Source organism: Cricetulus griseus, chromosome 6, assembly GCF_003668045.3.
Source record: "Cricetulus griseus strain 17A/GY chromosome 6, alternate assembly CriGri-PICRH-1.0, whole genome shotgun sequence".
Taxonomy (NCBI): Eukaryota; Metazoa; Chordata; class Mammalia; order Rodentia; family Cricetidae; genus Cricetulus; species Cricetulus griseus.
In genome coordinates, this window is record NC_048599.1 from 105,526,002 (window position 1) to 105,543,836 (window position 17,835).

Consider the following 17,835-nt stretch of genomic DNA (forward strand, 5'->3'; position numbering starts at 1 on the left):
TTTTATCTTAACTATTCCTGGCTGGTCTTAATCTTGTGGCAGACCTCCTGCCTCTGCTTCTTGAATGCTGGGATTACAGGTATGCACCATCATGTCCAGCTAAGAACTCTTTTAATAAGTGAGTTAATCCCACACTCTGGACGTGAGATAGGAGGACTGTTGTGAGATTGAGGCTAGCCTAGGCAATAGAGTGAGACTGTCTCAAAAGACCCTACCCCACCCCACCCCCAAAGAATTTCATAATGCACAATTTTAATTTTTTTCCTTCATGCATGAATGTATTTTATTTTGGTAAATCCAAATCTACCTTTCACTCAACTCCCCAGCTCCTCCTGTGTCCCTCTCTGCCACCCGTGTTCTAACTTCATGTCCTTCCTTCTTTCTCTAAGTGTTTGTATATGTAGCCTAGTGAGTCCATTCAGTGTTGCTGCACACACATGGGTAGAGGGCTGTCCTATGTAGCCTGGCCTGGCCCCGATGAAAGCTGACTTGCTCCCCTTTAACGGCTGTGGCTTCTAAACTAGGAGTGGGCCTTGTGAGCTCCCCCATCCATGCTTGAATATCCACCAGCTTGATCTTGTGCAGGTCTCGTGTGGGCAACTATAAAGAGCTGTTGAGAGTTCATGAGTGCAAGTGCCTGTTGCCCCAGAAGACACTGTCTGGCTCTTACAGCCTTTCAACCTCCTCAACCAGCACATTTTTAGTCTTAGGTGAGGGGGTGTAACACAGATCCCATTCCTTTCACCGAGATGGGGGTCTATGGGAAGAATAAGGTGGGAGGTGGGCTGCTGTTGGGACAAGGCTGAATTTGTTCAGACGTGTTGAGTTTACGATGTCCACTCAGTGAGTTTGGAGGTCACAGAGAAGTCTGTGCTCCAGAAAAAACATGTGGAAGTCATCACTGGTATTTAACACCAGAGGACTGCATGAAATCACTTTAAGGTGCTATTGGAGAAGGGTGTGAATGGAGGAGAGATGTGGGACTGTCCCCTCAGGGACTCAAGAGAAGAGACCAGAAAGAAGGCAAAGGAGGCCTGTGACAATCCATCCATACACAAATGTGTGGTAGGATCCAGGTGACAGTTAGCTCATGACTCACATGGTTGAATCAGATGATGGCAGATCAAGGAGTCTGTCTAGACACCAAGAAAAACAGTGGGTGTTGAGCCTCAGGACCCTCCAGATAGAGTCTCACTGTGTTTCCCAGGCTGGGCTCATACTCGTGTGTTCTAGCAGTCAGCCTCTGAAGAAGCCGGGGTTTCAGACATGTGCCACCATGCCTGGCTCAGTCATTGGAAATTTAGCCAGTAAGCAGCCCTTTTAATATAAAGCTAAAAATGAAGCCGGTGACTAGCTACTTTCCTTCACATCATCTTCTGCCCCAGAAGTTTAAAGATCACTCCCTGTTGCAGCTGCTGTGATTAATGTTGTGAAGGCTATGGTTTATTGGGCTTTAAATGTAAGCGTTTTTATTTGGGGCTAGACAGGTGCATCAGCTGCTTGCCTCAAAAGCTGAGAACTAGAGTTCAAATCCTAGCACACACACACACACACACACACACACACACACACATAAATTGGCATGTAGCATGAGTGCTCCTACAGGAAGACAGGATGCAGACAGGAGTGTACACAGAAGCTTGCAGACAATCTAGACTATAGTACACAATGGAGAAACAGCAAAGAGACTGTATCTCTAATAAGCTGGAAAGTGAAGACTGACACCTGAGCTTGCCTTTGACCTCCACACATGCACTGGGGCACATGCAAACATGCACACATTGTATACAGATACACACAAAAATACCTTTTTTTATTTGGAAATAATTAATATGCCAGTGTCGATAAAAGAAGAAAGGGACCGAGGGACAGCTCAGTAATTGAGAGTACTGGCTGTTCTTCCAGAGGACCTGGAGTTGGTTCCCAGCACCCACATGGCAGCTCACAATCATCTTTAACTCCAGTCTCCAGGGATCCGATGCCTTCTGGTCTCTGTGGGCACCAGACAGGCATGTGGTGGTGCACAGACACACAGGCAAAACACCCATAAACATAAATAAACATTTTTAAAGGGGGGGGGGAGAGAGGCCATTGGATTTGACTAGACACTTTGCCCTTCAGCTGAGACTCATTTATTATACTTCTTAAACAGCATTTCCAATCATCTTCATTATAATGCACAAAACTCCTGTATAGCTCAAAACATGAAAGGTTTCTGTTATTCAAACATTTCTTTAGAATGTAGACATACACATTTCATTGATAATAGAAAACAAGTGTAAATGTACCTTAATACAAAGGATTAGTAAACAGCTCAGATTTAGAAATCTCACTTCTTTGAGTAAAGTTTAGCAAAAGTACATTGTTTAACTGAATACTAGAGCTCTTAGCAAATGGTTTTATACTTGGCACTGGAAAAAGCAGTGACTACCCTGCAGTGAGCTACACTGTTCACCTCATAGAGACCCTACATGAATCACTGTAACCCTACATGAATCATTGTACAGGCTTAAAGACAGACAATAAATTGTAGCCCTCTTGTCCCAACAAGCCACCTCTCAAACTATTGTTTTTGTTACCTTGTTTATAGTTTAGACAGTTTGAATAGATTTAAGCGTGTTGCTAGGCAACTAGCTCCCGAAGCATAACGTATTTCTTTCAACATCCCAGCCCATTCTTTTTTATCATCTTCATACCTGATGGAAGAAAAAACAAACAAACAAACAAACAAAAAACAATAAGCCATCTTTAATGAGAACACTTTGTAAGTTTCTTTGTGTTCAGTATAAAAATGGGGTCTCTGGGGAAAAACCACACTGCTTCCTGACAGATACGGTGCCTCGCCTGGTAAGTATCAGTTGAATTCCTTTCAAAGTATACACAGTATGAACTCAGAGAGGCAGGATTTGGATGAATTATGATTTCAGTAGTTCCCACCTACTGGTGCATTGTGTGGCACCTGATACAGTGCTGACTCCTGCCTCTCTGTTGTCTCAGGACAGCTGGTAGACTGTGCCCTTGCCTCTGATCAAGAACTTGTGGTCTTCATGTCTGAGAATTCAAGGTTACAGAGATACAATTTGCATTGCCTTAAATGTGCGCTTTACATCTCACAGGAATTTGAGGGCAGCCTGGGCTATACATAATGAGTCTGAGGCTAGCCTGGGTTATAGGATGAGGTCCTATCTCAAAATACAATGGAAATGTATTTTGCACACCACAATAGAAGGGTTGATAGATTTAGAGTGTGGAATGCTGAGGTTTGTTTTTGTTTTGTCCCTTTTTATGTGGAGATACACAGGTTCACTAGGAGGCAGTAGACAAGTGAACAGCCATGGTCTCTAGGACAATAGTACTTAATTTGTAGAGAATACTTGCAAATCACTCAGAGAGGACTTGTTATAACTGTTGCCTCCCACTGCTCAAAGATCAGTGCTTTTTTTTTTTTTTTTTTTTTTTTTTTTTTTTTTATCGAGACAGGGTTTGTCTGTGTAACAGTCCTGGTACTGGACCTCACTATGTAGAGCAGGCTGGCCTTGAACTCACTGAGATCTGCCTGCCTCTACCTCCCAAGGGCTGGGATTAAAGGTGTGCACCACCACCCTTATTTTTATTTATGTAAATGGGTGTTTTTTTTTCCTGCATGTATGTCCATGTGTCATGTGTGTGCAGTGCCTGTCCAGGCCAGATAAGGGAATTGGTCTCCTGGGACTACAGTTACAGATGGTTGGGAGCTGCCATGTGGGTGCTGGGAATCAAGCTTGGTCCTCTGGAAAAGCAGCCTGTTCTCTTAATCTCTGAGCCATCTCTCCATCTCTGAGCATCTGGATGTCTAGCAAACCCAGGTGTTGCTGAAACTACTTTGAGTACTGCTACAGTAATCTTGAGGTCTCAATTTGACTACACAATGGAACCACCTGGAGATGCTACTCTAGTCCCTCCCCAGAGACTGAGTTGGTCTGACATGTGACGTAGGGATGAAGGTCTTTAGAAAACTCAGAAAGAGAAAAAAAAAAAAAAGAAAGAAAAACTCAGAAAGTACTGCCTCAAAATTTGAGGATTGGAACTAGAGAGATGGTTCAGTGGTTAAGAGCACTGGCTGCTCTTCCAGAGGTCCTAAGTTCAATTCCCAGCAACCACATGGTGGCTCACAACCATCCATAGTGAGATCTGGTGCCCTCTTCTGGCCTGAAGGCATACATGCAGACAGAACACTGTATACATAATAAATAAATAAATCTTAAACAAAAAACATTTAATCCCAGTACTTGGGAAGCAGAGGCAGGCAGATCCCTGTGAGTTCGAGGCCAGCCTGGTCTATAGAGCAAGTTCCAGGACAACCTCCAAAACAATACAGAGAAACCCTGTCTTGAAAAACCAAAAACCAAAAACCAAAAAAAAAAAAAAAAAAAAAAAAAAAAAACAACAAAAACACTCTAGACATTACCCCAAGTTAGAAAACAACAGAATTATCCAAATTTACATTGCTATCACTAAGCAGGACAGTGATGGGTGCACCCAACCACAACCCCCTATTCTAGTGGTTTTCAAGTACTTCTGCACATGTATAATCATTTTGGGGATCTGTCAAATTTCCAAAGCCCAGACCACCTCCCAGACCAGCTAAATCACCATCAGTAGAGGTGGGAGAGAGAGACAGAAAGCCGATCACAGGTGGAAGATTCCTCTTGGAAGTTCTCATAGCAAAGGTGAGGGGCCCATTTAGCAGGAATCACTGCACTCTCTCCCCTTGCTGCCTACTACTTCCTTTTGCTGGGGCAGGATAGCTTTAGACTACATCAGAACCTAGCGGTTTGTGTGAAGTTCAGATAGTTGATGGCACAGTTTCTCTCCATCAGTGTTTCTCAAGTTCGTCGGCAAATCTGATCACCTGAGGTTTTAGGAAATAATGATTCTCAGCCCTAGCTCCAGAATCTGGGCATAATCTGTGTAATCAGGCCAGCTCTGGTATAGGTTAGAAGCGTTTCAGGGACTGCTATACAGTCAGGGTTGGGGATCACTGCAATTCTAGCCTCCTTGATCCTTGTAAATCCCCAGGTTTTTTTCCTCTTCTGAGGGAAAGCAAGACTGTGGTGAACTATGTTTTATGATCATCTTAAACAACTAGTTACCAAAACATAAGGGAAGGATTTTTTTTAAGCTTCATAAATATAATTGAATTATAGAGCTGAAATGACCCAGTGCCCTGCTTTGAACTGTCTTCCCATCAGGAAATGCCCAAGGCACAGAAGGGTAATTTGGTGAATCTACTAGCTTTTCTGCCCTGCAGCTAAGGGAATAAAGCCCCTGATGGTTTGGATCTAAAACACATGATACCCACTGTTTAGTCTCAAGTGCAGTGCTCTGCCTTCACTATCTGATTGATTATAAACATATATGTGCCAACAAATCAGCTAGGAGTCTTGCTAAACTGCCACATTTGATTCAGGAGGTCTGGGATTCTGTGTCTCCAAGCAGCTTCTAGGGATGCCAGGGCTGCTGATGTTCTATAAGCCATACTCTGGTGAGCAGGGGACTGGTCTGAGAAGAGGCCACTTGAAGATCTCCAGCCTTGGAAGTGTGGTTGGCCCTGAAGCTGATGGGAGAGCATGAGCGTGGCTGTTTCTAGGAGTGTATGTAGCCTGGACTCACTTAGGCTCCCCTTAGACACCCAGGAGCCCTCTCCTGTTAGTCAGACATCAAGCACAATGCCTGGGCTGGCTTCAGGAATCATTGTGGAGTAGTATCCTGATGGTGGCCTGTCAATCACTAGACTCCCTGCACAAGACTATGGTCTCCAAATGGAACTTATGTTTCTTTGACCTCTAGGATATATCTTGGTTTCCATTTGATATTTACTGTATCTGACACTATGGTAAAAGTGTGCCCTGCCCTTTAAAAGACATTCTTTGACTAAAATAGTTCAGTTGGGTAACTACTGCATATTTGGGAGAATTGCCCAGCAGCTGTCTGGGTGGTAAAATGGATAGCTACTTTCACTTTTTTCAACCAATTGAAAGGATAAATTAAAGTTAATGAACTCAGGAAAAACTAAATAGGCTAAACATTTCTTCTGTGCTGTGTTTTCTTTTTTAATAATCTTAAAATTATCTTACATTTTTAATGTGCATTGATGTTTTGTGTGTATGTATGTCTGTAGGAGAGTGTCAGATTCCCTGGAACTGGAGTTATATATAGTTGTGAGCCATCATGTGGTTGCTGGGAATTGAACCCAGGTCCTCTGGAAGAGCAACCAGTACGCTTAAGTGCTGAACCATCTCTCCAGACTCAAGTGCTGTGCTTTCCTAGGAAATGAACTACTCTGAAGGAAAATAAACCTCTCTGCCCTACTGAGTTACTGGAGCCTTACACCCTTAAAGCTGGAATTGGGCAGAGAAGCTCAGCTATCCTAACTCATTTTACAAATAACAAACCTGCCTAAGGCTGGAGAGATGGCTCAGCAGTTAAGAGCACCCATTTGCTGTTCTTCCAGAGGACCCAGGTCTGACTCCCAGCACCCACATGGTGGCTGGCAGTTGTCTGTAACTCCAGCTCCAGGGGATCCAGTGCCCTCTTCTGGCCTCCAAAAGCATCAGACATACATATAGGAAAAGCACCCATATATATAAAATAACATTTAAAAAATTAAAATAAAAACAAAATAGAACCAAAAAGCCATGCTGGATTATTTCTTTCCTTAATCACAAGCACTACTTGATCAGTAAGTGGCATATTCAAAAGTTCAGTTAGGTTTCAAGTATATAGATTACTGTTGAAAAATAACTTGCATGATGGGAAAATCTGGCTTTTTTTTTTTCTGTAAACTTTCTTATCAGTTATCTGAATTAATATTTGGTTCAAAGAGTTAGACCAGGGAAAACTTACTTCCATATGTCATTGACTTCAGTGGGTGCAAACTCTTTTGATTCCAGTTGAATCATTGCAAAACCGCCGATGGCGTACAGAGATCCAGCCAGGCTGACCAGGCTAATGGAGCTTCTTTCTTGGGGAAATTCCGTCATCACTTCCCACCTAGGTATTTTATTGAAAATGCAGTCATCATAAAATGTACAGAAATACACCATCTTGGTGTAATTTTTTTTATTTTTAAAGGGTGTGTGTGTGTGTGTGTGTGTGTGTGTGTGTGTGTGTGCACTTTACATGTGTGCATGTTTACACTTTTTCATTTTAGACAGGGTTTCACTATGGAGCTCTGGCTGGCCTGGAACTCAAGAGATCTGTCTGCCTCTGCCTCCCTAGTACCGCCAATCAAAGGCATGCCCCACCACGTCCAGCAGAGTTAAGCTTTTTGTATTGGAGCATTCATGCCTGTTATCCAGTCTTCAAGAACATCATTTTTAATTAATATTTAAATCTAGTTCCTTAAAAATTCTTTGTAATCTGCAGGTATCAAAATCAGTTTGTGAGCCGGGCGGTGGTGGCGCACGCCTTTAATCCTAGCACTCGGGAGGCAGAAGCAGGAGGATCTCTGTAAGTTTGAGACCAGCCTGGTCTACAAGAGCTAGTTCCAGGACAGCCTCCAAAGCCACAGGGAAACCCTGTATCAAAAAAAAAAAAAACAAAAACAAAAAAAATCAGTCTGTAATCATATATATTTTGTTTCTCAAAAAAGTGATAACACTGCTCTAATTTTTTTCAATACTAATGCAGGAATATAAAACATATGTGCTCACACAGGTTGTATATGCTCAAAAACTTAGAAAGGCTAGTTTTATATAAAAATATCAGTCAAGTATCTTTTCACATTAATCCAATAAAAGCTTAAAAGTCAAAAAATTAAGAAACTTACAAAAACTCACGAGTGTTAATGGTTAACAAGTGAAAATATTTTAAGTTTTTTTTTTTTGGTCGGTTTTTTGAAACAGGGTTTCTCTGCGTAGCCCTGACTGTCCTGGAATTCACTCTGTAGACCAGGCTGGCCTTGAACTTACAGAGATCCACCTGCCTCTGCGTCCTGAGTGCTGGGGTTAAAGGTGTACACCACCACTCCCCGGCCAAAAATACCTTTTAATTTTTAAACTACTTGTTCTCCATCAATTCTCTTAAGACGTATGTAACCATCTTTGTTCATACAGCTTTTCAGAGATAATAATGCCTTTGCTAAATGACTGAATGTATAAATTTAGTGCAGAGTCAGGCAAACAGGGTGTCAGCATTAAGTCACTAGTCAGACACTCCAAATGACAAGCACACAGTATGGGGAGTTGTTGGAAATACTTCCTTTAACCCAAGTCTCTCTGGCTTTCCCTCCCCATGCCTTAGGAGGTGCAACTGCCACCCAGACTCAACAATTGAAGCACAGGACTCATAGGCCGTAGCAGAGCGGCTCACTTATTGGTCTTGAGGTCGAAAGCTTCAACTGAGGCTGAAAGACCATCCTCTGTGACACCTCCCGCGATTACAATTTTGCCTTTATGGATTGCCACTCCAAACATGGACCGAGGGGTTTTCATTGGAGCCAGATCTTTCCAGTCTCCCTTTTTGGGGTTGTAGATAAACACTCTGTTGGTACACTTCCTGTGAACAACAACAACAACAAAAAGACCACGGATGTTCCTTTTAGAATCTTCTTTCTGTGAAAGCAACTTAACAGTTTGGTTTTGTTTGTGATGGAGTGCATAGTACTTCATTTAAAGGATTCAGGACTGTCTGAGGCAAGGGATACAGTTTAGTGGTAGAGTACTAATGAAGCATGCATGAAGTCCCGAGTTCAAATCCCCGAAAAAATTTTCCACTGAATCCAATCTTGTCTACGTAAGATCCTTTATTTAAAAAACCACTGTGACTGTAAATTATATAAGTAATCATGTAAGGCGCTAAATTATGAAAAACAGCTTCATGTGCTAATGTATAAAACATTTAGCACTTGGACTCACCCAAATTATTCTCAGGATTGATCTTCGGGTTTCTTTGTTCCTTCTTTCTGTTTTTTAGAGACAGTGTTTCCCTGTGTGTCTCTGACTGTCCCAGAACTCACCATGGCCTCAAACTAGAGATCCTCCTGCCTCTGCCTCCCGAATGCTTGGACTAAAAGTGTGCACTACCACCCCCAGGTTTGGGCTATAGGGTTTCTTAAAGTTGTTCATAACTGATCAATAGTTCTGAATTCCCAGTAGTAACCAGTTTGGTAATGCCAAGAGACAAGCAAAAACCCGTTTGTAAGAATAATTTTTTTTTCTTAATCTGAAAAAAAGGCCAGATGTAAGCAATTCCTTTAGGACTTGACTACGGGGAGGCTGGAGAAACGGCTCAGTGGACAAGAGCATGCTGCTCTTCCAGCGGACGCAGGTTCAATTCTCAGCACCATGTGGTAACTCACAATCACCTCTAACTCTAGTTCCAAGGGCACCAAGAACATCCATGGTAACCAGACATACATGACATAAAACATCCCCACACATAAATAAATATTTTTAAAAATACAACTATGAGCCAGGCGTGGTGGCACACGCCCTTTAATCCCAGCACTTGGGAGGCAGAGGCAGGAGGATCTCTGAGAGTTCCAGACCATCCTGGTCTCCAGAGCGAGTGCCAGGATAGGCTCCAAAGCTACACCAAAGCTACACAGAGAAACCCTGTCTTGAAAAACCAAAAAAAAAAAAAAAAAAAAAAAAAAAAAAAGACAGCTATGGCAAAGTCTTGGTAAGATCAGAATAGAGAATCATATTCACTAGGGCCATTCAGTGCTCCCTCACCACAGTACTTGGGATTGGCCTCAAGCCTTCCATGTTCTAAGAAAAGTGCTATTGAGCCACACCCCCAGCATCAGCCCCCCCCCCAACTTTTAGCTAATAATTCATTTCAAAACTCTTGACCTTGACATTTGCTAAGCAATGCTGTCTAGGAAAGCAGATTTTCAAGATTGATACCTTATTGCTGACAAACCTGAATGCTTCTTATTGACATCTTGATTTTCTGGTTACTAATATTATCTGAGGGAAACAATTTAAGTCATTTTGGCAGAATGCCAATGTTTTCAAAGCCATAACACAATTAATCGATTGTTCATTCCTTGACTCAGAAAAAAAGTTCAAATTAAGAGTGCATTTACTGCCAGGCGTTGGTGGTGCACGCCTTTAATCCCAGCACTACAGAGGCAGAGGCAGGTAGATCTTTGAGTGTGAAGCCAGCCTGATCTACAGAGAGAGTTCTAGGACAGCCAGAGCTACACAGAGAAAACCTGGGAGAGTACATTGGAAATTTCTATCCACTGGGGCTGGAAAGATGGCTCAGCTGGTAAAGGCACCAGCCCCTTTATCCTGATGTCTTGAGTTCAGTCCCCAGATCCCACATGATGGAAGGAGAACTAGCTCATCAAAGTTGTCTTCTGACCTCCAGGTGTGCTGTGAGAACTGCACACAAATAATAACAAAATAAAAATGTAAATGTTTTCTACTTATAGTTAATTGAATAAGAGAGCCTACTGGTCTTAATGTAATAAAATGTGGTTATAAAGCAGCTAAATAAAACACTGTGTTCCTAGGTGGCAGCTAATAAAAGACTGACTGTGCTCCTAGATACTGCTTTTCTCCTATTAGGCTGCTGCTTATGGTTACGGTATTGTGCTCATCTGGCAGCATGCAACATCCTATCTGTTTTTTTTTTTTTTCAAAAAATAATTACAATTTCCTCTAATAACCTTAAAACTATATTTTCAAATTTATCTGCAAAATATGTGAACCAAATTCCATTTCAATATGTAGTCTCAAAAAAAGTCAGAAACTCTTGCAATGCTCACTAGGATGTAAATTAAAAGGAAACTTTGGGGCACTTACTTGTCGTCTGTCTTTCCGCCCAGACAGTATATCATTCCATTATGTGAGGTCACATTGTGGCCATAAACTTTAACAGGGAGAGTTTTCACTTCACTCCATTTTGCAGCCCTAAAATTAAATGATAATAGAATTCATGTTTCAGCTTGTGAAAATATGAATTCGTTGTCAGCATGCTTAGGGAACAGGAATATTATGTCAACTTACACAGGATCATAGCATAAGACGGAATCTAGTGAAGCCTCTGTTTGAAGGTCTTTGCCAGCAACCACATAGATTTTGTCATCCACCTCTCCCAGACCAAAGAGACACCTGGCTGATGGTAGAGGTGGAAGTCCAACCCACTCAGACGTTATGCTATCAAGCTGGGGGAAAAATGAGTTATAGAGATTTTAACTATAAAGTACACAAATATTTCATGCATTGTTTAAAATGTACAGAGAAGGTCTAAGATCTTTTGCAAAACTACAATCCTAAAGCATCCCATTTTAGCTAAAAGTACTAAAAAGAATGAGAAAATCTACTTGGTCTATGAAAAAATATGTTCCCCCACAAAAAACAAAACAAAAAACCCAAGACATCAAGAAAGGAAAGATAATAAAATAGAATTGCTAGGTTAGATAGGCCTGTGCCATCCCTTGTTCAATTTTCTACTGAAATTGCCTTGTTCAGTTTTGAAACAAGGAATCTTAATATTTTTGGGACACTGGGAAAGACGTGTCTGTGGCAGGGGTCACAGTATGTGGATGACCCCTGGATGCTATATTTAACACACTCCCAGAGCCGGCACCCAGGACAGCTGGGCTTGTCGCTCAGTCCACAGACAACAGAGAGGCTGGACAAGTGTCACTTTTCTGTCTTTTAAACATGGCTAGGTTCCCTGTGTTTTATTGTTTTTGGTACAGGAAAATACTCATTTCGATACCCTCATTTTGGGTGGAGTCACTTTAAATAGTCTGTTTCTGGTTTAGGCTAAGAAGTTATCTGGCTTGCCACCAGCCCTGCGATGCCACTCTCTGGTGATTTCTGGCCAGGCTGGCTTTTGTTTTGTTATCTACTTTCTAAAATCTTAACATATTCCCTTTTGCATTTCAGGGCAACACCACCAAGGAAACTCTTTCTGTGGGGTGTAGCTGCAGATCTGTGTGCCACTTCCAGATAGCAGAAGAAAAATGCATCAAACTGAGATTCACCACACACCCATTATAGCCAAGAATGGGAAAGACTGTGGTAGTGATGACAGTGACATGGAGGGACATCTGAGGAAGCCTTTGTGCTTCTTGTCTAGTGTGCAGTCAAACAGTGTACTGAGACCGAATGACATGCCATGGGTTTAATCCCTGTCTGTGCAGCGTTGGCTTTGTAGTCTCTCATTTCAGCATCTAGATTGTGACTACATAATATTTACATTAAAAAAAAATTTCTGGTGAAGAAGGTATCATAGGACTCAGTTGGGTGGCGATTCCATGTGCAAAACCCTGGGTTTGATTCCTAGCACAGCCAGGGGTTGGGTTGGAGAAAGTACTATGTAATAGAGTAAAAATCACAACAAACATTTATGGGAGTCTGACTTGAAGAGTTTAATCAAAATGCTTAGACAGGAAATTTCATTTGGTCTTCCTGGTTAGGAAGATGAGAGGAAATTGAGCCACAGAGAGGTTATATCACTTGCCCAACTTCACAATGGCTTTTCAGGTGTTTTTAAATACCATGTTGTCTAAATCTATCAATGTTTTGTTGTTTGTTGAAACTGGGTCTCATTAAGAAGCTTGGGCACTATTTTATTTTTTTTAATGTATCAACAGCTAGCACAGTCCCAGACCCGAGGACCCAGTTCCCATACAGACTCTGCAGTGTCTACCTTCCTCTCTTACCCTGGGAGCACTTTCTATTGCAGATGATCAGTAGTTGCCAGCCACTCCCTACAGTGGATGAGCTTTCAAGCTATTTAACCTTCCAGATTCCAGTTTCCTCATTGTTAAAATTAGGGTTTTACACCTAGAATATCTCAAAGCTTAGTGCTGTCTAAAACTTGATGAATCCATCCATTCCACGGAGGGGGAAACAAATCTTACTAAGGCCCCAAAATTCCATAATCTCCTTGCAGCATATACCAAATATCAGTTCACTTTGAACTTAACACACCTCACACATGCAGCCAAGCAGAAAAAACACAAAACCTGAGATTCTCCTACAAAGCTCTTGTTTATGGCTTTAATTTAGGTATCTTGTTCTAGGTTTGTGCCCTTTTAAAAGTGACAAGGCAGTTGCCATTCCAACTTTGTGTAACTGTTTCAGTGGCTCCTGCTTAGTTGGGTAATCTCACTTGGAAACCTAAGCACAATAAAGGTAAAAGGAGTAAGAGGATCAAGAAAATAAAGATTAAAATGAGTCCTTGAAAATGAGAGTGTGGGCTCTGGATATATTTTTAAAAGGTGTGTGTGTGTGTGTGTGTGTGTGTGTTGTGTGTGTGTGCGCGTGTGCGCATGTGCGCACACAGGCCAGAGCGTGTAAACTCTTAACAATGAGCTAGGTCCTTAGCCTTCTAGTCAACATACTAATATGAAGGGGAATAAAGCCTGTAGGAGTGTTGGAAAATTACTCTATGCTGTAATTGTTCCTTGAATCTATGAATATATATATGTATATATATCTGCTGCCTGCCTATCCATTTATTTTGGTATTTTTCATTTCCTGGATATATTTACAATCTTTTTTATTGGTTTGCCCTTTCTAAAGTTAATCTGAATTTGAAATGCAAGCTTGGGGAAATTTCTGGGCCACATTGAAATACTTTTGCTGTGTCTTTCACTGGAACTTAGAAAATTAAGAAACATGATTAGTATATATTATTACTCAATTTTGTTGAGATTGGAAAAGTTGGCAGAAGGTGGTATTTTGTGAATGCATGGTATGTTGTGTACTTTGAGAGCATGCAGTGACTGTGGTATGATATTCTACACTTGCTTATCTCTGGCCTTTCCAATTTAATTGCCCTGAAAACTTCAGGCCATGATTAGCTATGACCTACACAAATTCTTACTAAGCTAACCATAAGCTATGAAGTATTTATATTGGCAATACTGGAGGTGCGTGTTGTTTACCGAGTGACTCATAAGTTGCTAGGTACAGCCTATTCATGGCATGAAACAAATTCTCCTCCAATGGACTAGAAAGGGTCGGTTAGTTGAGGAAGATTTGCTTTCCGGGAAGTTTTATGGTTACACCAAACACATGATTAAGTTATAATACCTACTCTAACTGATCAAATAAATGTATTATTGTAAACAATACCTTCTAAATGCAATTCAATAGTGACACTTGTGGAGGCAGGTTTTTTTTTCCCCCTCGTATAACCCAAAGTGTACAGAATATGTACTACAGTGAGTCTTTTTTTTATTAAATCTTTTATACAGTAACAATAAATAAGAAATGAATGCCTCTTCCCCAAACCTACTAAAGTGGAAAAGTAGAAAAGCAGGCTAATTCCCACTTCCTTGCAGTGTGTAAGGCACTTTGATAAAGGCAAGTAACATTGTTTAGTTAAAGATCCTAATCTATTTACAGGTAATAGTGTTAAATATTACAAATTTAGCACCTGCTAAAATATAGAGCTTTGAAAAATTACAATTACCAGCAGCTATACAGCATTTGGAGCCAAAGAATGGAAAGAAAATCTTGAGTTGTGAATTAGATACAAGGACTTCCTTCACCAGGTCTTTTACCAAGTATTTTCCTTTTTTTTTTTCTTTTTTTTAATTTTTTTTCTTTTTTTTGAGACAGGGTTTCTCTGTGGCTTTGGAGGCTGTCCTGGAACTTGTTCTTGTAGACCAGGTTGGTCTCGAACTCTCAGAGATCCACCTGCCTCTGCCTCCCGAGTGCTGGAACTAAATGCCCGGCTATGTTTTACTAAATATTAAGTTGAATATTTCTGCCAACTCTAAGTCTCAAAGTGTAAGAGGGCATGGCAGGATATCAATTTGAGCAATACATAAGCAGCCCTCTCAAGTTCACTAACTGCCTAATGGAAGAACAGCTGCCTCTGCTTACTTACCTGGAAGAAGTATGACTGGAGAGGTTGATCTTTATTTTCTTCATCCACATACAGTCCTCCAACCACGTATATCTGATTCTGTTTGGTAACAATACTGGAATGATTTCTGGGGATCTGCTCTGCGAGGGCAGTAAGATAGCATTCATTTTCCATGGGGTCGTAAGCCACTGCAGCTGTGTCATTGACCAAGAGGATGAGATCTTTAACGAACATTCCATGTCTGGGAATATCATTGAGGTAACCAGGAAGTAAGTCTTCATCACCGACATCACCATTCACCCCCTCTCCCCCTGCCTTCTCTGCGTTTTTGCTAGGTTCTGGGAGTTTGCCTGCAAAAGCGTCTTTTAGAACTTTGATTTTTTTCTGGACTTCCGGGTTGCTTTTAATTATGTCATCTTTCTCGACATGATCTTTGAAGTATTTTTCTGCCATAAGGCGGAAACGAATACAATCAAACACTTCACTAAGATTTTTCGCCCTGTTTTCTTTGTCTGTCCGCACCCATTTCATCACTGCCTCAAACACTACCTCCTCCTTTTCTACGTTGAGACTGTCATTTGAAATGACCGAGATCAGTTCCTGGGGAGATAGCTGCATAAAGTCTTCTTCCTTACAAATCTGCACAAAGCGATCTGACACAAACTCCCGGGCAGAAATGGCCAGTCTCGGACAGTCGAGAAGCAGCCCCAATCTTAGGATGGCCAGACAGTTACCGGGAGCCAGCCTTTTCTGAAGGTAAGACACACAGACGGTGAAGACGGAGGGGATCTGGAAGCGGCTGGACAGGGCGAAGATGTCTTGCACGTTTCCATCATTGAGATCGATACTGGCAGAGTACAGGTATTTGATGATCAAATCAAGTATAGCAGGGTCCACATTATCTAGCACCACCTCCTTTTTTTTCTCCTCTTCAATTTCAGATAAAAAATACTCACGGAAGTAAGGACTACAAGCAGACAATATCAGTCTGTGGCAAGGAAGACTTTTGTCGCCTGCTTTTAGGGTGCAATCGATGAATTTTTTCTCTTCCAGGAGATCTTTTAGACCGTCCTGAAGAAGGGTGGATTGGTAAAGCCGGAGTTCCTCTGCAAGCTCCCGCTGGGAATCCATTCTGTGAGGAACCTGGGTAAGGAAGGGGACACTGAGGGTCTTCGCTCCTAGCTGCACACAGGTCTGGCTGTAAAAGGGCCGATCAGTGTGCTCTGAGCAGCCTGAAGCCTTTGCAATTTAATCCCACCGGCTAAATATAGACACCAGCTCTAACGATGGGAATTTAGGAGAGCCGGCTTGGAAAGGAGAGCTGTTCAGCTGTCTGAGATTGAAAGTAACAACTGGGACTTCTGGTCACTAAGGAAACTGCTAAGAAACAAGACATTCAGGTGAATTGGAAAGCTTTGAACTACAGAAAGCCTTGGAACATATGTCAATAAAGGGCGTCCACAAGAAAATGCTTACTGAACTAACAGAAAAATGGAACATAAAAGTGAGTCACTCCTCTAAAAATGGCCTAGTGAGTGGCAAGCTACTTGGCTGTCTGAATTAATGATGCCAAGGTCAAGAATATGAGGTGAGTTCATTTCAATTCTCATAAGCTATGAGGCCAGTGGCTTAAAATGTTAAAACGTAGAATGTTATTTTCTACTCAACCAGATAGAATTTTCTTTTTCAGGTAGGAAATGTAAAGATGTTTATATACTTAATAGTTTTATATAACCTTTAAAATGATACCTCCATCATAACTGGAATAACAAATGCAGACAAAATTAATTTTCTAAAACATTCTAAATTATCTTTATTTTTAGGTAGGAACACTATGCTTAGTTCTAAACTATCAAATTCATTCACACTCTGTCTTGTTATACAAGGGATCTGAAGTGACAAACTAATGCAAAAGGGTAAAATAAAGACAAAAGTTTAAAACGAACCAAGACCAGAGAAAACTGGTTAAGTCTTTGGGGAAAGAAAAGACCCACATACATATGACTACTGCGAATATTTTGTAACTTTAAGTGCTAAAAAGGACCTTTCACAAGATAAAGGTTAAAAGATGGAACAGATGCAACCCTATGAGAACGATGCTGTTCCCAGACATTGAAGTCAGCACACGCTGCTGCACTATCCACACCATTTAGAAAGCAGGCCTTGTCTAAGACAGCATGGTACTGGAGCCACACCTTATGGTGCTGATGATATCAGAACAGCATACGGAATGAAGATGTGATATAAAGAACTCAGCCAGGCACAGTGGCACCCACCTGTAATCCCAGCATCTGTGAGGTGGAGGTAGAAAGATTATCAACTACATATGAGTTCAAGGCCAGCCTGCCATGCCTCCCAAGTGTTCATTTTATCTAGATGGTATTATAACTTTCTTCATGAAGTCCTTTATTATACAATCATGATCACATTCTGAACTCAAGAGAGCTACAGGGATGCTAAAGTTTCAATGGCTGGTGTTCTTAAATGTGCCCCCAACATAAGCTCAGTGAAGACCTGACTTTTGTGTTGTAGGTCTGTGTGTTCAGGCTCTACAGTCCCTAGGCCTCATAGATGCTCCATGAGCATTTGTTAAAGAAGGAAACACCCCCAAATCAGGGAATTGTATATTTTCAACCTTTAAGTTGTCTCTTCATGCAGGGCATTTTCTTTATTTTATATCACAGTGAGTTGATGATACTGTCAGCTGCTAGAATGACAGCTGAAGGGAGAGCTCAATGGCTCTTTTTCCATTTATAGATGTCATTAAAGGTTTTAACACACTGGAGGAAGCTAGCAGCTGCTCCCCTTGTTTAAACAATAAATGATTCATTTCTCTATACACGTAACACCTAACATTTGAAAAGATTAGTGAGTCAGATACAAACATCAGGGTCTGACTTTCAGATGATTCCTTGCTTGTGGTCCATTTTATGGTCCCGTTTGTGTGAACAGCAGTGAATGATGTTTATGGAAGCATTTTGTTTGTGATCTCTACGTATTGGTTATTAT

The 17,835-nt window shown here is 41.3% G+C and overlaps 1 protein-coding gene across 1 annotated transcript; it reads right to left on the reverse strand.

The window, feature by feature from the left end:
• Positions 1 to 2,584: 2,584 nt before the first annotated feature.
• Klhl41 (kelch like family member 41) lies at positions 2,585 to 15,957 on the reverse strand. Its single transcript, XM_027420241.2, has 6 exons — positions 14,848 to 15,957; positions 11,001 to 11,158; positions 10,797 to 10,904; positions 8,353 to 8,538; positions 6,886 to 7,032; positions 2,585 to 2,696 (listed from the first exon to the last, which is right to left on the reverse strand). The coding sequence occupies exons 1-6, from the start codon at positions 15,955 to 15,957 to the stop codon at positions 2,585 to 2,587; spliced, it is 1,821 nt and encodes a 606-aa protein (XP_027276042.1).
• Between the last annotated feature and the right edge of the window lie 1,878 nt (positions 15,958 to 17,835).